Source organism: Syngnathoides biaculeatus, chromosome 13 (genome assembly GCF_019802595.1).
Source record: "Syngnathoides biaculeatus isolate LvHL_M chromosome 13, ASM1980259v1, whole genome shotgun sequence".
Taxonomy (NCBI): Eukaryota; Metazoa; Chordata; class Actinopteri; order Syngnathiformes; family Syngnathidae; genus Syngnathoides; species Syngnathoides biaculeatus.
In genome coordinates this window covers 15189622-15211955 of record NC_084652.1, presented here as the reverse complement: position 1 = coordinate 15211955, position 22334 = coordinate 15189622, and the positions used below count along the sequence as shown (strand labels likewise).

The window sequence follows — 22334 nt, the reverse complement described above, 5'->3', positions numbered from 1 at the left end:
ACATTATTGATAAACTATAACACATTGAGACTAGCGTATAAGTTCAGTTAGACTAACACTCTAAGAAGGGAACACTGTCGTAAACCAATGACTGCCTTTTGATAGCTACTGGTGGTATTCTGCAAGGCCGTGTACCAGGTCCACAGATTTTTACATTAGCTCATCATTGCGGTTATTTGCCCCGACAGAATTAGATGTTCAACAATGCTTGCTGTTCAGTCCACAGATATTTACAGTACCGTAATTCCCGGCCTACAGAGTGCACCCGGTTATAAGCCTCACCCAGTACATTTGTAAAGGAAATACCATTTGGTACATATAAACGCCACAGCTGTGTAAAAGCCGCAAGTGCCCACATTAAACATGAGATATTTACAAAGAAAGACGGTAAACAGAGTTTATCGCGAGCGCCGTGCTAACAGGGCCGGTTTTTAAAAAAGAACATACCGGTAAAAATCACTGAGACAGTAGTGACACGCTAGTGCAGCGCCTGGTAAAAGTCACTTCCTTGGCACGTATATTCCACCAGTCTCACTTTTACTTTTCCGCTCGAGTGCCCCCAGCGGCCGTTAGGAAAAAAATGCACAAATTAGCCGCATCACCGCATAAACCGGAGGGTTGAAAGCGTGTGGAAAAAAAGTCGCAGCTTATAGGCAGCGAGTGGTATTGTACCCACTCATTTCTTGTTTTAAAGAAGTAACGATTCAATAATGTTTTATTTATTGATTTAACTGCCACCTCACTTTTAGTAAAACGTGAGTGCGCCGCAGCGCCGCCTCCTCTTCCTAAACCAGCTCTGACGAAAGAGGAGGTGGAGAAGAAGTCCACTGCCATCATCGAAGAGTACCTCCAAATCAATGACTTGAAGGTACTAACAGTGGACAGCTCCATTCATGAACCTATTGACCTATGACCTATTGTACAGCCCCAACAGCTCTACTTTGTTTTCTTCCGGTGCTGTAGGAGGCGCTCCAGTGCGTGGATGAGCTCAACAGCACAGCACTGCTCTATGTGTTCGTGCGGCAGGGAGTAGAGTCAACGCTTGAGCGCAGTACCAGTGCTCGTAAGCATATGGGAATGCTGCTACACAAAGTCATCAAGGCGGGGACCATGCCGGTTCAGCAGTATTTTAAAGGGTGAGGCCTGTCACCGTGTTAACCACCGCACGTCAAACGAAAATTTGACAGCTATGACAGATTTCAGTTCCTTGTGCTTTTGCTATCACAGGCTTGTAGAGATCCTGGAGATTGCTGACGACATGGCCATAGACATACCTCACATCTGGCTCTACCTGGCTGAAATCATCACCCCAATGCTCCTTGAGGGTGGCATGCCTATGGGCAAATTCTTCAGGTGAACGGAGAGGGAAATATAGGCTGTAAAAATATTTTCACTTGATTTTCTGTCACATGGTGATAGCAGATCATTTGAAATGCGCATATTTGGATATTGGGCTTTGAGGTGGAATGTAAGGACGAACCTAAAATATACAGTAGCAACTTTTACAGGTGACCTTAATTTGACCTTCGCGAAGCATTTTAAATGTCTCCATCTGTTCAATGTTTTTTTTTTTCCACAACATGCTGTTTTCTAACAATGCTGATGATCAAATTCAAAACAGGTGTCATTTTTCGTTTTAAATTTAGTAGGACATTGGTCCGTTCCAGGGCTGTAATAAGCTATCAAATATTTTACATTTTGTAAAAAAACAATTTAAAAAACACTTCCATAATATGTCTGCTTTTAGAATCTTGTCTTCACTCTCAGCACATTACATTGAACAAGTAAAAGATGCAGTGTGAAGCTTGATTGTGTCTTAATTGCTCCTTTAGGGAGATCTCCAAGCCTCTCTTGCCTCAGGGAAAGGCTGGTGTGCTGTTGGTGCAAATCCTTCACTTGCTCTGTAAAGAAATGGTATGTTCTACATTATGCTCTTGTTTGACTTTTCTGAAGACAGAACACACCAACTGGTTTTTGTCTTTTTTTTTTTTTTTCTCCACCGTAGACTCGTAGTAAGGTTGGGGCAATGTGGAAAGAGGCAGGGCTGAACTGGAGCGACTTCCTGTCAGAGAATGAGGACATCAACAAGTTTGTCACCGAGCAGGTGTGTTAAACTCGGGCAGATTGGATTTTTTCTGGCAGGGAATAGATCATTATAAATATAAAAGAAAACAAACTTATGTTTGAGAAAAATTTCAGATTCTAATGATTTCCCAAAAACGGATAGATTTTGTCATATATACAGCATATTTTGTTTACATGATATGTTTGGAATAATTTATTTAAAAATTGTAGTTGATCTTACATGAAGTAGAATTCGAAGAATACAGTACATAGTATAAAAATTGTCAATTATAAACAAACTATTTTCAATACATTTATTTTTGAGGCAGCTTGAAAGGATGTTAGTTTTATTTGGAAAAACATCTATCCTTTACCTGAGCTGCTTATCCTCACAAGCCTCGCAGGTGTGCTGGTGGCTATCTACAAGCTGGAGGCAAGGTACACCCTGAACTCTTTGCCAACCAATTGCATAGCACATGGACACAGACAAGCATTCTGACTTATAATCGCACCTAAGTGCAATTTAGCGTCCCCAATTAACCTTCCATGCATATTTTTTGGGATGGGACATGCAAACTCTGTTCTAAAAAGTTACTGAAGTAATGTCCATCCACTAAATTGTTTTGGATTGCATCATTCTAATTGTACCAATTTGAATCTTGAATTGACAGCCACCAATTATAGTAATTATTGGGAAAACAAAGTTGTTGCACCTCCATAAAATAGGTTTTAAAAAATTGCCCTAATTACCAAGATCTCAAAAATGATCAACTTTAAAGTATTACAATGAGTCATTTTCAAGAAGATTTTAAGATGAAACTTGGAAATTTGAGACTTTTCGTTGCATAGATTGACTAAGTGAAATAATGTTTGAGTCATTTTACTCATGCCAGTTTTTTCATGTTCCTTGTCAGCTGTGGTCTTGTTCTGTACAATTTTGAGGTATTTTTTTGTTTTTCAGAAAGTGGAGTTCACAATCGGGGGGGAGAAGGAGACCAAAGAGAGCACGAAGAAGTCATTGAGTGGGGAAGAGCTCAGGCAAGAGCTGGATCGCCTCCTTCGCGATAAGGCCAGTGACCAGCGGATCAAAGACTGGGTGGAGGTGTGTACTCTCTCCTGTAATACTTGCGTACTAGTCGGGTCAAAATTTACCTCTTTTGACATAAAACGAGACTTGACACCAATTTTATTGGCCTGATTTGAATCAGCATTTTTGGTAAACGACCGATTGGTTTTAATTTCATTCACCGACGTCATTGATCGACTCCAAAGTAAATTTTTTAAATAGGAGTGTTTTCTCTCCTCTCTCTCTCTCTCATCTCTCTCTCTCTCTCTCTATCTCTCTCTCTCTCTCTCTCTCTCTCTTCTCTCTCTCTCTCTCTCTCTCTCTCTCTCTCTCTCTCTCTCTCTCTCTCTCTCTCTCTCTCTCTCTCTCCTCTCTCTCTCTCTCTCTCTCTTCTCTCTCTCTCTCTCTCTCTCTCTCTCTATCAGTATGTGAGGCTCAGGCTAGAAGACAAATTCCCTCATGATTGTACTATCAGACTTCTGCAATAAATCTAGTATTCTGACACCCCATTTTTTTTCATGATCATTGGGCTTTATCTTTACAACTCAAATTCGACAGACTACACTCGTTAATGTAGGGATGGCAACACGAGTGAATCGCGCTGACTATAAGGTAAAAATGGGGGGTTGGATTTGTTGGTCACCAGCGCTTAGGACAGGGACAGACGTTTGTGCAAGGCTTGTTTGAGGTATGCTCACGTACTTTTAATATGATGCAGCTCGCAAGCAGGCAACAAAACGTTCCGGAGCCTTGCAAGCTAGTGCTAGCACTAGTGGTTGTGTGTAAACATGCTGCTGTTCTTTTGAAAACATGATCTGACCAGTGAATTCCAAGCTTTTGGAGCCAAGATGCATAGTTATAGTTTTTGTTATAAACAGATTTTTTGGAGCAAGTAAGTACACAAGTATATACATTAAGTGATCAGCCCATTTAAATACTCATTGCTCCATCTTGTGATTGGATCAATGATTATCTTTTTTTTTTTTTTTTTTAAACGCTAATCGGCCCCAAAAATCCTGATCGTGTACAGCCTACATGGTGAAACATGAAAAAAAAAAAATACACAAAATATTTTAAAATGTTTGCTCAGGTACTAAAAGATTTGTGCACAAAGAGGCTAAGATATGGGGCCTCTCTTGAAAAATGTAATTTAGATGTACCAGTGTGTTAAATCTAAGGAAAATGGTGGGGATTGTGGGGTCTTGAAACTGTGTATTCCATGAATGTGCATTTATTTATGCAATAGTGGTAACAGTGTTCAAGATGAAGCTAGAAATAGTCCCAAGAACTGTCTGTAATCTCTCTACACTTGCGCAGGTTGTCACATAAACAAGCACCAAATGATCTTTGAAGAATCATGGGAGAGTCTTGGTAGTACATTTTGAAAACATTTGTAATACATATGTTGTAGTAGACAATTATTGTCAGTCGGGATGGTCGGGTACTTATTCCAGGTATTGGGCCAAAACTGGCCTTGTTTCAAAGTACTCGGGAGTTTGTGAAGACTCCAATACCAGCCACTGATATTTAACTTGCCAGTAGTTGGCGCTACACTACAGCAGTTTGACATCTGTGAATCATCTGCATCATCTTTTTTCCCCCACTATGGATTGTAATAATTTTAATTTTGGATCAAAGTATTAGTGGTATCTGTAGCTAGTATCAATAAGTAATCAAGAGTGAGTACTCTTTTCTAAGATTTGGTGTTTAAAAAAAAAAAAAAGTGGTATCGAACAACTGTAATCCTGAAGGGAAGAAATGCGTGTGGGTGGGGGGGGTGAAAGTTCCTTGTTGTTCTCTCATCTCACAACCTCATGTCTTGTCCGCAGGCCAACCTGGATGAGCAGCAGAGTTCCTCCAACCAGTTTGTGCGGGCACTCATGACCTCTGTGTGCCAGCTTGCCATAAGAGGTAAGATGGCGATGGTCTCGGTTGGCGCTTTTTTTTTTTTTTTAAACGTCACGTCCTCCAATGGCGTCTGGCTTCCAGGTGACCCATACAAGGTGGTTGTGCCGCTGATCAACGACAGAGCCGCCCTGCTGCAGGGCTTTCTGAATGATGAGCAGAAGGAACTGCAGGCCCTGTACGCCCTCCAGGCGCTCATGGTGCAGTTGGAACAGCCTGCAAGTGAGTATCCCACCTAACTTCCCCTGCTTCATGGCATCACTATTAAAGTACGAATCCAGAGGAAATGTATTATATTTGTCTATCATACAAATGTAGCTAACATTTCATAAAAAAAAAAAAAAATTAAAAAGTTCTCAACACAACAGAAATCAGTGATGAAAGTCGTCCGGATTGTCCCGGAATTCCGGATTTTTAAATTTTCATGAAAATTGCTCCGGAAAATTGAGGGAAAATTGTCTAAAATTAATCCGGATTTCAGTTGACCACATTGAACGAACATGCGTTTGAGTTCAATTGTTTTGCTTTCACGAGCGTAGCCATGTTGAGCCACTACCACTAGTAACAGTAACGCCCCTCCCGTCGCATTCTCTCAAGACGTCGCTTATTTTGTGTGGTCTTGGCATTAGTTTACGCGTTTATTTCATAAATGTTGTTAACCAAACGACCCTGCTCCAAAACAACCAGTATTCACCCGGAAACAGGAAATGCAAGTTAACCGTACGGAGCATGTACGAAAGCGCATGTTTAGAACTGCTTCACGTTAACGAGCGCATTTACGTTGAAAGTCATCAACATCATGAGGCATGTCAAAGGTGCCCCCGGACCCCCCCAAGTGCTCGTATTTGTATTTTCAGGAATTTTTACGAAAGTCCTCTTTCATCTCTAAGAAATGAAATAGATTAGCGTCAAAGTCAGTCTCAAGATTTTGTTCAAAATGTCACTTAGATTCAGCAAGTTCCGTAACTCTCTGGAATGTGACGTCACGTCACGACAACTTTTAGCCATAGAGTGAAAAAGCTAGCAAAGATGGTGAGGAAGTGTGTTGCATACGGCCATTCTGCGTCAAACTCCGACTGAGTTCAATTATTTTTTTCTACATTTGAGCTGCCGCTTGGCTAATTATTTGGCCTTGTTTTGCTCCCAATAATTTGGAAGACACAAGATGGAGACTTTGGCAATCAGCAAACACATCTTCAAAAAGATCCGTTTGGTTGCCGCACACCGTTTGTCATTCCCAGATTAAATTTAATGTAAAACTAAAACACGACAATTACACCATGTGTATGTAACCTAACCACACTATTTTGCCAAACAAATGTGGAACAGTTTAGTGCTAACACACAATGCGAAATGACAGTTATGAACTGTAAAGTAATTTTAAAACATTTGAAACGCCTCAGTGGTATTTCCATTCATTTCAGTGTTCTAAGATGGTTATGGTGGTACTCAGAGAACCAGTATTTGTGTGTGTGTGTGTGTGTGTGTGTGTGTGTGTGTGTGGTGTGTGTGTGTGTGTGTGTGTGTGTGTGTGTGTGTGTGTGTGTGTGTGTGTGTGTGTGTAATTGTATATGAAGAAAATAGAGAAGCACTGAAATGTAACTTTGGACTCTGTGGTAATTCTCCCATGCCAGATCTGTTGCGTGGGTTCTTCGATGCGCTGTATGACGCCGACGTCATTAAAGAGGATGCCTTTTACAAGTGGGAGTCGGGCAAAGACCCAGCGGAGCAGAACGGCAAAGGGGTGGCCCTCAAGTCGGTCACTACTTTCTTCACTTGGCTGCGCGAGCCTGAGGACGAGTCCGATAAGGACTGAACGACGCAGCCCTCTTTTGGCTGGGAGCAGGAGGAGGAGGTAGCGATTCGAAGGACGATCTTGCCGGCGAGGCAGACTCAAAATTGAAATCCTCAATGAGGATAAATATCTTTATTCTTTTTGTTTTGAGGGATTGACTCAAAAAAAACCCCAATCATTTCTCTCCTCCCTGGCCTCTCTTTCCCTTCATTGTTCCCCATCCACCAACCTGCTCTCCTCATGAATAAACTTGTAAAGTAATTCAACGGGATGGCTCATGGAGGTTGTGACATATTTCCTTCCCCCCGCCCATGATCACTCTGAAATTTCGCCACACTGCAGACCAATGGGCTTTTTTTTTTTTTTTTTTTTTTTTTTTTTTTTTTTTTTAGCCGATCTATGAAATGATTGTCGGTAGTTGGTCGCCCAGCATAACTGAAGTGCGTTTCTAAAAAGCAACGTCTCCTAGTAAGCTGGCTTCCTGTTTTTTGAGGGGGTGTGCTTTTTCTTCATGGGATTTTAAGAGGACAGACGCACACAAATGCGGTGTGATCTCAATGCTTCCTCATCATCACACCGACTGACTCTTGTCTTTTTATCTCCGCTGCGGAGAGACACTTCACCACCCAATCGCCATTAAAACTTGAAATCTACAGAAATTGACTTGATGAATTATGTAAAGTTAAAGCAGAAAATATCCGGAAGCCTTTTTCTACATCAAGTGGGAAACTCCTTTCTGGAGCATTCTGTAAATATATACTAATTATTTTTTTTTTTTTTCCCTTGGTGGTTATTTTTGAGATAATGCAGTTGTCCGGATGCAGAGAGGTGCTTTAGATAATCCTTTATTAGTTTTATTGGAATTTTGTAAATATATTTTTTTGCTTTCTTTATTTAAGAAATTATGGCTTCTTTTGCATCGGAAACTGGAAAGATGAGGAACATTGCAAATAAAGGACTTATTAAGTTGCACTGAAGTGCTTTTTTCTGACACAGAAGAATGTTGGGAACCTGTTCACAACTTTGTTTTTGGATGGCTGTCAAATTACTTCTATTATCCATTACTCTTGTACTGTACAGTAAAACTATTGTACGGTACAGGTGCACCTCAAATTAGAATTAGAAAGTATTTGTTGCACAAAGGGAACTGTTATAATTTTAATAATTTGATTTTGTCTTACAGCAAAAAATAACCCACATCTCCCTAGAAATTGTTTCAAAAAGATTTTAGCATAGAAATGAGCCTGGGATTGGCCTTGTGAAAAGTATTTTTGTGAGTAGATTCTCACTTTTGTAATTGCAATACTCAAATGCAATGAACTGTCTGAAAGTATTCTAATTTATTGACATACAATCTTTACAGTGAAGAAAATAACTTTTTGAACACCCTGCTATATTGCAAGTTCTCCCACTTGGAAATCATGGAGGGGTCTGAAATTTTCATCGTTCGTGCATGTCCACTCGGAGAGAATCTAAAAAAGATATAGAAATCACAATGTATGATTTTTTTTTTTTAACAATTTGAGTGATACAGCTGCAAATAAGTATTTGAACACCTGTGTATCAGCTAGAATTTTGACCCTGAAAGACCTGTTATTCCGCCTTTAAAAGTCCTCCCCCACTCCATATATTATCCTTAATCAGATGCACCTGTGCTGCATAAAGACACCTGTCCACCCCATACAATCAGTAAGATTCAAACTTGTAACATGGCCAAGACCAAAGAGCTGTCCAAAGACACCAGAAACAAAGTTTTACAACTACACACAGCTGGAAAGGGTTACGGAGAAATTGCCAAGCAGCTTGGTGAAAAAAGGTCCACTGTTGCAGCAATCATTACAAAATGGAAAACATGACGCTCAATATCAATTGGAGTGGAGCCCCATGCAAAATATCACCTCGTGGGGTCTCAATGATCCTGAGTAAGGTGAGGAATCAGCCCAGGACTACACAACAGGACTTGGTCAATTACCTGAAAAGACCTGGGACCACCGTTTCCAAGGGGACTGTTGGTAATATACTAAGACGTCATGGTTTGAAATCATGCATGGGAAGGAAGGTTTCCCTTCTTTAACCAGCACATCTCAAGGCCCATCTTAAGTTTGCCAATGACCATTTGGATGATATAGAGGAGTCCTAGGAGAAGGTTTTGTGGTAAGATGAGACCAAAATTGAACTTTTTGGTCATAATTCCATGAACTGTATTTGGAGGAAGATGAATGAGTTCCATCTCAAGAACACCATCCCCTACTATGAAGCATGAGGGTGGTAGGATCATGCTTTGGGGGTGTTTTTCTGCACATGGGACAGGACGACTGCACTGTATTAAGGAGAGGATGACGCCCATTGTATTGTGAGATTTTGGGGAACAAACCTCTTTGCATCTGTCAGCATTGAAGATGGGTCATGGCTGGGTCTTAGAACATGACAATGACTTGAAGCACACAGCCAGGAAAACCAAGGAGTGGCTTCATTAGAAGCATATTATTGTTCTGGTGTGGCCTAGCCAGTCTCCAGACCTAAACCCAATAGAAAATCTTTGGAGGGAGCTGAAACTCCATGTTTCTCAGCGACAGCCCAGAAACCTGTCTGATCTAGAGAAGATCTGTGTGGAGGAGTGGGCCAAAATCGCTCGTGCAGTGTGTTCAAACCTGGTTAACAACTACCGGAAACGTTTGACCTCTGTAATTACAAACAAAGGCAACTGTACCAAATATTAAAATTGGTTTTCTCAGGTGTTCAAATACTTATTTGCAGCTATATCACAAATAAATTGTTAAAAAAAAAAATCATGCATTGTGATTTCTGGATTTTTCTTTAGATTCTCTCACAGTGGACATGCATCTACGATGAAAATTTCAGACCCCTCCAAGATTTCTAAGTGGGAGAGCTTGCAATATAGCATAGCGTTCAAATACTTATTTTCTTCACTGTATATTGAATTGGACCTTTGACCAATTTTAAGTCAAAAGATTTGACGGCGTGATGGTCTTTTTGTGCTGAACATGTATATGTAGTCCCTTCTAAAAGTATTGAAACAGCAAGGTCAATTCCTTTGTTTTCTACTGAAGACATTTGGGTTTCAGATAAAAAAAAAAATGAATGAGAAGTTTAGCATTGCAGCTTTTACATCTAGATATTAACTTCACTCAGGAGAGATTACCTTTTGTTTGAAGCCACACACTAATGGGTGTTGCTTTTTCTATGGATTGCTTAAACGGATGTTTCTTTTTAGTTTTGGGGCTAACCTGTGAAAACAGCATTTGCTCTTAAGCAAACATAAGAAAAGCAAACCATTTTGAAGCTAGGAGAAGAGGGAAAATCAGTCAGAGCAAACATGGACATAGCTAATACAACACTTTGGACTGTCCTGAAAAACGAAAAAAAAAGAGCAACAGGGAGGCCAAGGGTATCAACAAAAGTTGAAGACAGAAATGTTAAGGGGGTGAAGGTATCACAATGCAATGGTTGAAGAAAACCTGGAGGGAAGAAATAAACACAAGATCCAAACCACGTCTCTGCAAAAGAATCAGAAGGCCTGATTGTAAATTGCAACGAATCACAGAAATGAGCCACAAAGGTTCTGGAGCAAAATTTTATGGAATGATGAGACTAACACTGGTACCAAAGTGATGGAAAGACCAATGTGTGGCGAAAGAACGGATCAGTTTCTGACCCAAAACACACAAGCTCATCTTGGAAGCATGGTGGTAGTAATCTCATGGCTTGGCCTTGTGTGGCTACTTCCAGTAGGGGCTCACTCCTCTTTATTAATGATGGCAGCTGCAAAATGAATTGTGACGTCTGGCAATTCACAGTGAAAATGTACCCAAAGCATTTGAATTGTGAGAAGGGTCATCATGCAACAAGACAATGATCCAAAACACACGGCCGACACCTTGAAGGGAAGAAGCGGAAGGACCGGCCAAGTCAGTCATCGGACCTTAACCCAACTGAGCATGCATTTAAGCTACCGAAGAGGAGCCTAAATGGAACCCCTGCCCTCCGAAAACATTTGATTTCGGCTGCAGTGAACTCGTGGAGACGCATTTTAAAGGGAGGAGTCTAGTTTAGTCAATGGGCTGCAAGCAAGATTCATGCCACTAAATATTAAATACTATTCCACTTAATGTAATAGTGCTAATACTTTTGCTGCCTTGGAAACTGGATGCTGCAAACGAAAGATGCTTTGTCCCGAGTTGTTTTAACACATGTATGTGGAATACCAGGAAATAAAAGATGGAATTCTGAACTTTTGCCAGTCAGTCATCATTTGATCCGAAATTCAAATGTCTTCAGTGTACAACAAAAACAAAGGAATTGACCTTGCTGTTTCAATACTTTTGGAGGGGAGGTGAGGTGTAATTTAATCAGAATAAAGTTGAATATTTTCAAAGTGGGGGTTTTCCCCCAAGATTAGTTGAAATTCAAAATAGTAGTTGTATAGTTTTGAGAAAATGTAATATTTTGAGTTTAGTCAATGCAAAGATTGCTGTAATCATATTTGAGAAAAAAGTTGATTCACTGAAGAGAGAAAATGTACATTCTTGTAATATGACCTCTTCTAAAAGTCCCATTCAACCTAAAAGTTCATGCTGAGACTTTCTCGAAAATTCACAACTTTATTCTCAAATCTACATTGTTTATAAAAGTACTAGTGATCTTGAAAATTACTTCTAGAAAATGATATTACAATGTAAGGTTTACAGGTTCACTCAATACTTTATTCCACAAAACATTTCTTATTGTTGGGACTTTAAAATCGTAACTTTAAAAAAATGTGCATTTTTTTTTTTTTAAATAAACCTTAAAGCAAGAATATTAGTCTATTTTTTTTTTTTTTTTTTTTTTAGATTGGGATTCCATCATTTTTTTTCCACTTTTATTTGAAATTCTCACAATTGGGAGACTAAAAAAAAAATCATACTTTTGTAAAATCTGAACTTTAATCATAGTAGTATAGTACAGTATCAGTAATGCATCACGTTTGTTGAAAATGAAGCTCCTCAACTCACTTCAAATAGTTCTTCAGCACCATCTCAGAATACAGTATAGTATATCGCAAGTTTCTTGACACAGTATTGCTCAAAGATGACAGCAAAGCTCTACTTTTGTCTTAAACGAAGCTCCTCAACTCTCTCCACCATAGTGCCGAGCTTCTTTTCAAAAGTACGTTTTGAAACAAAATAGATCAGTTTCAAATAATGATGCACAAAAACTTTTGTTGTCAGTTGTATGTTAAAAGCTGTCTGTTTATCCATCCTCTTGAATGATGCCTTGCTTGTGGGTTTTGGAGGGATGAGCTGTTGCCAAGCAGATTTATGTGGCTTTTAGACACAAGCGAGAATATGCTTTATGAATGCACTTCAGGACCCCCCCACTGCTAGATGTTGGCTACAAAAATCCCATCATAAACACCCACTACTTTATTGCAGTGGGGGGGGGGGGTAACATCAGTAGGTGGCGCTAAAGGGCCATCAGTGTTGTCGAGCACCTAATTACATGTAATAAGATTTCATAATTTCAAAATGTATGCAATTGTAATTCATTACTTTACTGGGAGGAAATGCAATTAGTTTAATTTTGGACTTTTTCTCATGAACCCTTCACTTCCCTGGTACGTCCTATGAAGTGGTAATTGCAATTTTGTGGACATTTGACAACATGGTACTTTGATTTTCCACATGCTGTACACGTATACATACACAAACAATAAATAGTGTAGTTTTTTTGGGGGGGGGGGTGAACTCAAATTCCGTTTCTATTCATTTTAATGGTCTGTGTGTCCTGTTGAATGCATCTAGTCTGCAAAGGAATAAAAATCAATAAAAGATGTTGCTTGCATGTTGGGCAAGAAGAGGAGGAGGAGGAGGTGGTGAGGGTCTTGCAAAAGAGGGGGTACCGGAGGGGCGGGGTGTGCCGCCGCCTTGATGACGCTCGCCATATCGGGAGACATTCGGCCAGCCGAGCCGTCCATGCTGCGTCCTCTTACGACAGTGGCGGAAATCCGACGCCGGAGCGGGTGAGGATGCTCCGGGGCTCGGCGTGACGTACGGCCGGAGGACGAACGCACTTTCCCCTCTCTTGGAATCTGTTGATCCGATTTGGTTTGGACGCCGCCACCACCACCACCACCGCCGCCGCCGCCGCGCGTTATGACTCGCGATGTGATTTACAGGTAGGTTGTGGTGCACCGACGGACGCGAGGCAGAGAACGATGCATGCCTCGGGAGGATGATGGTGCAGGGTGGAGGGTGGAGGGTGCCGGGGTAGCAGCACAAGCTCCATCCCTGCGTCCCGCTGCTTTGTTTTGGCCACGTAACTGCATCATTTGCGGGCCCTGACGTCACGCGCGTGCAGCCCTGCGGTACTTGAACGCACCATTTCCCCAGCACGCAGGAAGACATCGCGCACCCCGAAAGGAGGCAGCTCAGGCCGGCTTCGCCGGAGCCCACTTGTTGGCCCTGCATCCGGCTGCGCCCTGGGGTTTTGTGCTATTTCCAGGACACTATCGGGCGCACAAGCACAATCCGCTCTGACACCCATAGCAACACAAAACTTTTTTTTTTTTTTTTTTTTTAGCCGTATTCATTTCCAAATGTAATATTCTGGTTGCACTGCATTATAATGAGAGCAGCTGCGGCCAATAATGTCACGGTCTCATTTTCTTTTTAAATTTGATATTTGATTCCTTTGTATCGATTTTAAACTTCATTTACTGCACTAGTACTCTTTGTCCTCACCCGTAGAGCAACTGAAGCACACTTACAGTGTCTTAACTGTAAAGTTTTTCTCCAACTGTCTTGACATTTCTGCACCAGTAGGGCATCTTTGGCATACTAGTACGAGACCTACCTGTTGCTCGAGAAGAAAAACTGTACACTAGTAGACTTCCTCACACTACTAGTTGCAATAGTGAAGCAGAGGATGTTAAGCCGTCGAATTTATTTGTTTTCTTGTGTGTCACTTGTGGTACTAGTAACAAGCAGTTGTCAACTAGTGCAGAATTTTGCATCAGTAGTTGCATGTGTTCTCCCACGAGTGTGCTAAAGTTGTCCTGCTGGTGCTACTACTATGCTGTTTGTCCTCATTCATACGTATAACTATTAAGCGGACTAGTAGACTGTGTCTTAGAACATTTCTCTCCACTACTGCATGCGATTTCTGCACACTTGGAGGACAACTATGGTAATAATGAGAAAAAACTACTAGTGGGGATTTTGGTGTTGCTAGTAGGATCGATGAGGCCAGAAGTGACACATGCGTACGAGTTGGGTTTAGTGGTATTACTTGTAATATAGGAGTCTAGAGGTCCCACACCTCAGTGGTTAGAGCATTGGTTTGGTAAACCAGGGGTTGTGAGTTCTTATCTCACTGAGGCCTCCACTCCCCAAGAGGGGTTGCATCTGGTGTAAAAACTGTGCCCAACAAATATGAGATATTACGCTGTGGTGAGCCCTAACAGGGCAAGCCGAAAGAAACTTGTAGTCTAGTCAGTTTAAAGGGCATACTGGTAAGCCAAAAATGGTAGTACTTGTACCTGTAGTTGTGGATCAACATTAACAAGACAGTCATTACATACATTAAGACAGTGTGCTTAATTAGCTGACTTTTGTGACAACCATTTGGCAAAATTCCGAACGGCTTTCTTTTTTTTTTTTTTTTTTTTTTGCCGTATTTTAAGAATGAACGTCTCAGTCACTTCTACAAAACGTGTCCCCTTTAAGAAGGCACTGATATACTATAGAGACCCCTGAGTGAAGTAAAGTGTTCCTTAGTATCGCACTTAGATGCCACCAAAGCCCTTTTATTATTGTCAAGGAAGTATATGGAAGTAGATGGTATCAGCAATGCCTATCTAATACTGATACTTTGTGTAACTAAGTAAAGCCCAAAAAAAGAAGTTGTATTTCAAATCATAGATTTAATTAAAAAAAAAAAAAAAAAAAAGAAATTCGAGTTATGTATTTGTTTTATCTTAGCGGTTGCGTCAAATTGAACAAATGGGATGACCCCCCCCCCCCCCCACACACACACACACACACACCTCCCAGCTCGAATTTGTCGTTTGACAGGAGTCCACCCACGGGGGTTGTCGGACCCGCAAGCAGCCGCGCGATCGTTTTTAATCGGGATTAGCGGCGAGCTGCTTCGCACGCGGGCGCCATATGCTTCGAAATCACCTCACAGCACTCTGACCTTTGCGACAGCCATCCGCCTGCAGGTCGAACAAGGAAATGTAGGACGAGGGCCATAACCAGCCACGCTGCTCTGTGGTTGCTTTTTACTTTGACTCGCGGACGCCACATGAACGCCATGAAGTTGCGCTCCAGGAGTGGAGAAAGGAGGGAAATGAGGTGGAGGGAGGAAAACGGGGTAAACGCCAGAAAATCTCTTTCAGTTGCTTTTTACCTGGGTGTATTTGATTTATTTTTTCATAGTTTTGCCTGACTTGTTACACCGACGTCATTTTCTGACCTGCAGGTGAAATCTGAGGAGGGTGACATGATTCCAAAGTCAGGAAAATCTCCAGCAGACTCGCGGAAAAGTGTGGGCATCCATGAGTTTGCAGCACTCGCCAGATCCTCCCTGAACGGTAAGCCAAGACAACAAACAAACACGCAGCTGCTCGTAGAAGTACTGCCATAGTTGGATACTGTTCATTATTATGCATAGAATAATTGTGTTCAATCAGCATTTGAGTGTTTGTATCTCCAGTTGGTTAATGAACATATAGTTATATCTTTTTTTTTTATTCATACATCTTTAAATGACGTATTGTAAAAATTGAAGTAAAACAGGCGTACATCAAGAGCCTTTAAAAAAAAAAAATAAAAAAAAAATCAGTAATTCCCAACCAGGCGGCACAGTGGAGCAGCTGTAATGCGTTGGCCTCACAGTTCTGAGGTCCCGGGTTTGATCCTAGCCCCGCCTCTGCGGAGTTTGCATGTTCTCCCCGTGCCTGCGGGGGTTTTCTCCGGGCACTCCAGTTTCCTCCCACATCCCCAAAACATGCAACATTAATTGCAGACTGTAAATTGCCCCAAGGTGTGATTGTGAGTGCGGCTGTTTGTCTCTGTTGTGTGCCCTGCAATTGACTGGCGACCAGTTCAGAGTGTAACTCAACTCCTGCCCATTGACAACACTCCCGCGAAAATGGATGGATGGATGAAATAAAATGGAAATAAAAAGGAATCTTAAATGAACAGTACTTCTGCTATTCTAGGGCGTTTTGCTCAACTGATTTAGCTGAAGCAAACCGATATGGATGTATCTCTCTTCGTCTCATATTTAGTTTTCCATAACATAATCTGAGAATGTCATTTACCATCTTAAAGCCTTTTTTTTTTTTTTAAATTTCATGTGTTGTGAAGCAATTTGCCCATGCACAGGCATTTCTCAAGCAGTGAGGGACCATGTGACCAAGCCCACCTCCCTGGCCCAGGGCCGGGTCGCCCACCTCATCGAGTGGAAAGGGTGGCCCAAACCTGCGGACCCCCCACAGGCCGCCCACTTAAGCTCCTACTGCCACTTGAGCGAAGGCGAGAAGGAGGCTCGCTTCGCTGCAGGTACTTGACGTGCACGCCCGCCAATACACACGCACACACAAAACCTCGGCGCTAACATATTATTATCGTCATTATTGTTCACATTTTATTTTTGAGTGTGAGTCTAGTGATGTAAAGTAGTTCAGTTTAGTACAGTGACAATTCTAAAGTTTTTCACTGGCTTCCAGTCATCTTTAGAATAGATTTTGAAGTTCTGCTACTGGTCTATAAATTACTAAATGGTTTAGGTTCTGAATTCATGGAAGAACTTTTGCTTTTAGATAATAACATTCAATGCATGTTATTATTTATTTGATAACGAGGAATTTTAAATACAAATGTTGATGGTGTGGATGAAAGCTCAGCCCAGCTGCTGAGATATTGCTCGTCGCCAATGGTCCGATTGCAACGCGGGCCCGGACGTGCGAAACAATTTGTGGAACAATTTTACATTTGAGAAAACAATTGAACAAAAGCAGAAAAAGAAACGATCCTCAAATTTGTTTTCAGAACTGTAAAAGTGATTCACAATTTGCTATATTGTTTTGAACTTCCAGGCCACCGTAAAATGGAGCCGAGCTTTTCGGATTTAAATTGGGGAACGTGAGCGATCCGATCCGAGCAATGCTTATTTATGTCACATATTCATGAAAAATCCTGCTGTCTCAGCTCCCAAGTGGAAAAAAAAAACCCAACTTGGGTGGATTCAAAAAGGACATTCTGAGCATTTTCAACCCAAATTATCTTGGAAATGTGACGATATATCGATGCATTTTAATATCTGATGGCATGGGATCTTTAAATATAGTATCCATCTAATATGACAATTTCACATTTGTAATACTGTACCAATATTCTACTTCTCATCTTTTTACGATTTAATGCACTTAATTCTTTAAAAAATAATCATAACATTAATGCTAATAACATTTTGAAGTCAAACATCATAATATAATCATTTTAGCAGTATTTTACTAACCACATACTGTCCTTTGGTAACTTATTTAATTTTGCTTTGATGAAACTAAATACAGTTAATTCTTTAACCTTATAGCATAACATTTCTGTTATCAAAATGTTGCCAATATTAAAATACAGATAAGTAAATATTTCCAACATACATTCAGCAATTTCTATGCAGCGTATATCATCCCGTTGAATTCTGTTACTAATTAAATTAAATGTTGAGTATATCTGTCTTCAAAATGCTGCCCACTCCGATCGATTGCTTTGGGGTGGGGGGGGGGGGCTTCGTCCTTTTACTCAGTCGGCTTTAGCGGCGGCATCATCTGGCACCTTCAGACCTTCTGTCAAGCGCCTAATCCCTTAAAAGTCTCCCGAACCATAATGGCCGTTCTTGGTGGCGAGCAGATGGCGGCAGCGGCCGCGGCGGCGACGGCGCCGGCTCGCTCTCTTCGAATCTCTCGGGCGGCTTCTTGTCGTTTGCTCGTGACTCATCCTCGGCTGTGACGTTAGCCGCTTAGTTGGGGGACATAGCGGCGCTTATCTGCAATCAAAACACTTGACAGAGTTTCACAACTGGTGGCACTTATTATTTGACATTCTTACGGCATTCTGACAAATAAAAGTGTCACAAAAAAATATGCGGTACACTAATCCTCTGCCAGGACCCTGTCCACCTAACCGCTGTGTAGTACATTCGCTTGATTTATCGCACTATAGTTTCAATAACAATTGAAAAGAAATATGTACATATACTAAAAACAAGAGCAGAAAAGAAGTTTCTTTTCAGAAATATATATTTCCTAAAGTTTTAAACTTGACAACAGGTCCCATCCCAGAGTTTTAACCGTTAAAATGGGTTCATTTAACCCGCAGTAGGAAAGAAAGGTTATGGAGAAACTATAAAACGGGTCAATTGTGACTTGCAACATAAACAGCAGGGAGAAGCTCTGGTAGAGGAGCCACATAATTTTATTTTTAGTTTCTTTTCTATCCATCCATCCATCCATCCATCCATCCATCCATCCATCCATCCATTTTCTTAGCCAATTATCCTCACAAGGGTCCCGGGGGTGCTGGAGTCTATCCCGGCTGTCAACGGGCAATAGGCGGGGTGCGGCCTGAACTGGTTGCCAGCCAATCACAGGGCACATGGAGACAGTCAAACAGCCGCCCTCACAATCACAACTAGGGGCAATTTAGAGTGTCCAATTAATGTTGCATGTCATGCCTAGAAAGTGTACCACAGATGCATTATTTGCCTGGAGGATGCTAGTGGAAAAGTACAGAGAAGGTCAGAAGGAGTTACATTGTGTCTTTGTGGCTCTATAGAAAGTCTATGACAGAGTACCAAGAGAGGAACTGTGGTACTGCATGCGAAAGTCTGGTGTGGCGGAGAAATATGTTAGAATAGTACAGGACATGTATGAGGGCAGCAGAACAGCGGTGAGGTGTGCCGTTGGTGTTTCAGAAGAATTTAAGGTGGAGGTGGGACTGCATCAGGGATCAGCTCTGAGCCCCTTCCTGTTTGCAGTGGTAATGGATAGGCTGACAGATGAGGTTAGACTGGAATCCCCTTGGACCATGATGTTCGCAGATGATATTGTGATATGCAGTGAAAGCAGGGAGCAGGCAGAGGAACAATTAGAAAGATGGAGACATGCACTGGAAAGGAGAGGAATGAAGATTAGCCGAAGTAAAACAGAATATATGTGCGTGAATGAAAAAAGTAGAGGGGGAAGAGTGAGGCTACAGGGAGAAGAGATAGCGAGGGTGGATGACTTCAAATACTTGGGGTCAACAATACAGAGCAATGGAGAGTGTGGTCAGGAAGTGAAGAAACGGGTCCAAGCAGGTTGGAACAGCTGGCGAAAGGTGGTGTGTTATGTGACAGAAGAGTGTCTGCTAGGATGAAGGGCAAAGTTGATAAAACAGTGGTGAGGCCGGCCATGATGTACGGATTAGAGACGGTGACACTGAAGAAACAACAGGAAGCAGAACTGGAGGTAGCAGAAATGAAGATGTTGAGGTTCTCTCTCGGAGTGAACAGGTTGGATAGGATTAGAAATGAGCTCATTAGAGGGACAGCCAAAGCTGGATGTTTTGGAGACAAGATTCGAGAGAGCAGACTTCGATGGTTTGGACATGTTCAGAGGCGAGAGAGTGAGTATATTGGTAGAAGGATGCTGAGGATGGAGCTCCCAGGCAAAAGAGCGAGAGGAAGACCAAAGAGAAGGTTTATGGATGTGGTGAGGGAAGACATGAGGGCAGTTGGGGTTAGAGAGGAAGATGCAGGAGATAGGCTAAGATGGCACGCCGCAGCGACCCCTAACAGGACAAGCCGAAAGGAAAAGAAGAAGAAGAATTAATGTTGCATGTTTGTGGGATGTGGGAGGAAACCCACGCAGGCACGAGGAAAACATGCAAACTCCACACAGGTGGGGCCGGGATTGAACCCAGGACCGGCTTGAGCGACACAACAATGTTGTATTTTATTCATGTGTATTTTTTATTTATAGTCCTTCCATCCGCAATGCAAGAGCCAATCACGTTGAAGCGGGGGCGGGTCTTGCCGAGAAAGGCCGTGGGATTTGTAACAATGTCTGTGTTTTCACTCCCTCCACCCCAAAAAATTGTCCCAACTTTTAAACCTCCAAATATTTTACTCGCTTCAAACTATGCAACAGATCTCTTTGACTCAGGTCTGTCAGCGAAGCAATGTGATTCTAAATGGACTTTTTTGTATATTTAAAAATATGTATGTATTTATTTAGGCGGGGCGGGACGGTGGCTCAGGTGGAAAGCGTTGCCCTCACTGTTCTGAGGTCCCGGCCCCGCCTGTGTGGAGTTTGCATGTTCTCCTCGTGTCTGCGTGGGTTTCCTCCGAGCACTCCTGTTTCCTCCCACATCCCAAAAACATGCAACATTAATTGGAGACTCTAAATTGCCCCAAGGTGTGATTGTGAATGTGGCTGTTTGTCTCCATGTGCCCTCCGTTTGGCTGGCAACCAGTTCAGGGTGTGCCCTGCCTCCTGAACTTTGACAGCTAGGATAGGCTCCAGCACTCCCGCGACCCTCGTGAGGATAAGCAGCTAAAGAAATGGATGAATATATATTTAACTTAAAAATGAGTCGATCTGACACACAATATCAAATCATATCACTCAATATCAATTTGACCACCTTGATATTTAGAACCAGGTCAGTTTGACCCACAGTAAACCATCACGTCTAAACTCAAGTTAGAGGATCATCGTGACACCCCCCCCTCCCCCCAACAGGCGTGGCCGAACAGTTTGCCATCGCCGAGGCCAAGCTGCGAGCGTGGGCATCCGTGGACGAGGACGACGTGGACGAGGAAGAGGAAGACTCCAATGACGAGGACGCCAAAGCGGGATTCCACTCCGACTTTACACCTCAGAGCGCAGCAGGTACGCCAAAATCATTTCCACGCCATCAGCCATCGTTTCAACTCCGTGACTGATCCATCTCTTCCGTCCATCCATCCACCCACGCAGGTTTTCTGACTCTTTACTCCTCCCTCAGACGCCACCACATCCGAGCCTACGTCAGGAGCTCCGGTCCGGTCTGAAGAGATTCCCGAAGAGGGCGGCGGCAGCGAGGTGTGCGTCCACCCCAAACCCGAGGGGAGGCCCGCTCGTTTCGATTCCTGCTACTCTACCTCGCACTCGGAATCTCCCGGAGAGGAGGAAGAGGAGGAGGAAGATGAGGTGTTCCACGAAGCTCGGCTGTGGAGCTCCGGCGCCGTCCCGTTTGACCGGGCCTCCTCCGGGGTGGCGTCCCTGGACGAGGAAGACCAGGAGAACCAGGACGAAGGAGGAGGGAAGATGGAAGATAAGGAGTATTTGATGTGATGTGTCGTCCATGTCTTTGATTGTGGAGATGACGTCATCTGTTTAGCTTTGCCTTGTGTCCTTCTTCTTCTGCTCCTTCTTTCTCATTCTTCTTCTACTCCTCCTCTTCCTTCTTCATCTTCTTCTTCTCCTTAATCTCTCTCTCCCATTTATTGTCAGGCCAAAAGCACCAGTGAAGAATTGCGAGCGGAATGTAACACTGTCAGTTTTGTACATTTTTTGGTGTCAAGTGTTGCTATGCCGTTGTTTTTTCTATGGAATATTTTGTAGTGTTGTATTTTATCAGGGTTCATGCTGTGTCACGTGGATGTTGATACTGAGTGTCCTTGCACACGTCGAAATATACGGTAACTTTTTTCTGAGGGGAGCACATGAGAGTCTTGTCGTTTATTTCCCGGCAGGTTCAAACCAAAGTAGCTCGAAATGCTTTGCAAAATGTGCAAAATTGGAAATTTGTCAGATTGGCTACAAAATGGCTGCTTCAAACCAAAATGACTGATTTCCTGTTAAATTTGAGTCAGTGGTACGTCTGACTTTTTTTCGTGTCCTCTTAATTTAAATGCGTTCCACCCAATTTTATGATTTATTATTATTTTTTTTAATCAATCTAATGTCACGGGTTATTTTTGTCCGCAAAATTCCACTCGGTGGTACCAAGTGAGTTTTGGGTCACCATGATAGGGACCACTAAAATGCATACGTTCTTACCATGAAACACAAAATTGGTTTTCTTTCAGCTGGTATTTACACAGACGTTTTTGGGGGCAGGTGCTCAAGCCCCCAGCCCCCCAAAAAGGATACCCTTTGCCAATAATTATTCATAAAATTAACAAACAACAGTAGTCCACATTTAACTTCAGTATTTATTTTCTAGAACACAATCAACACAGTCAATAATACAATCATTAACAATGGAGGTGTTAAAACAGGTTTTTCTGATATCCAAAAAGGAGATAAAAATGAATCATTAAAAAAAAATCCATTTTTAGATATCCTTTCATCTGTACAACTCAATTGAAAAAAAAAACAGAGAAGGGAGGTAACAAACGACTCAGATCACATGGTTGCACAAATGCACACACCGCTTGGCTGTGTTCAAATGTGAAATGGCGACCATT

At 42.1% G+C, this 22334-nt stretch overlaps 2 protein-coding genes across 8 annotated transcripts in view; both read left to right on the top strand.

Annotated features, from left to right (window-relative positions):
* eif4g1a (eukaryotic translation initiation factor 4 gamma, 1a) overlaps positions 1-7802 on the top strand; it is a 45827-nt gene extending 38025 nt beyond the window's left edge. For all 6 annotated transcript variants that reach the window (XM_061839615.1, XM_061839616.1, XM_061839614.1 and 3 more), the window contains 9 exons: positions 750-868; positions 964-1136; positions 1228-1353; positions 1833-1914; positions 2006-2104; positions 3026-3166; positions 4960-5041; positions 5120-5257; positions 6670-7802. In XM_061839615.1, the coding sequence (XP_061695599.1) occupies positions 750-868; positions 964-1136; positions 1228-1353; positions 1833-1914; positions 2006-2104; positions 3026-3166; positions 4960-5041; positions 5120-5257; positions 6670-6851 (1142 nt within the window). In that variant the 3' untranslated portion in view covers positions 6852-7802. The remainder of the gene's footprint in view (positions 1-749; positions 869-963; positions 1137-1227; positions 1354-1832; positions 1915-2005; positions 2105-3025; positions 3167-4959; positions 5042-5119; positions 5258-6669) is intronic.
* A 5113-nt stretch (positions 7803-12915) lies between these two features.
* On the top strand, positions 12916-21576 carry fam131aa (family with sequence similarity 131 member Aa). Of its 2 annotated transcripts, none has more exons than XM_061839300.1 (5): positions 12916-13008; positions 15315-15426; positions 16223-16399; positions 20623-20772; positions 20888-21576. In XM_061839300.1, exons 2-5 carry the CDS (start codon positions 15336-15338, stop codon positions 21214-21216), a joined length of 747 nt encoding a protein of 248 aa, XP_061695284.1. In that variant the 5' UTR covers positions 12916-13008; positions 15315-15335; the 3' UTR covers positions 21217-21576. The 2 variants fall into 2 exon arrangements, with proteins under 2 accessions (XP_061695284.1, XP_061695283.1); XM_061839299.1 differs by lacking the exon at positions 12916-13008 and adding an exon at positions 14935-15206.
* The last annotated feature ends 758 nt before the right edge of the window (positions 21577-22334 follow it).

Bases quoted from the DNA above. Each gene is read 5' to 3' on its own strand.
- fam131aa (XM_061839299.1), top strand. From the start codon at position 15,138: ATGAACGCCATGAAGTTGCGCTCCAGGAGTGGAGAAAGGAGGGAAATG. The intron at 16,400-20,622 runs GTACTTGACGTG...TCCCCCCAACAG, and splicing joins GGAGGCTCGCTTCGCTGCAG to GCGTGGCCGAACAGTTTGCC. The intron at 20,773-20,887 runs GTACGCCAAAAT...CTCCTCCCTCAG, and splicing joins TACACCTCAGAGCGCAGCAG to ACGCCACCACATCCGAGCCT.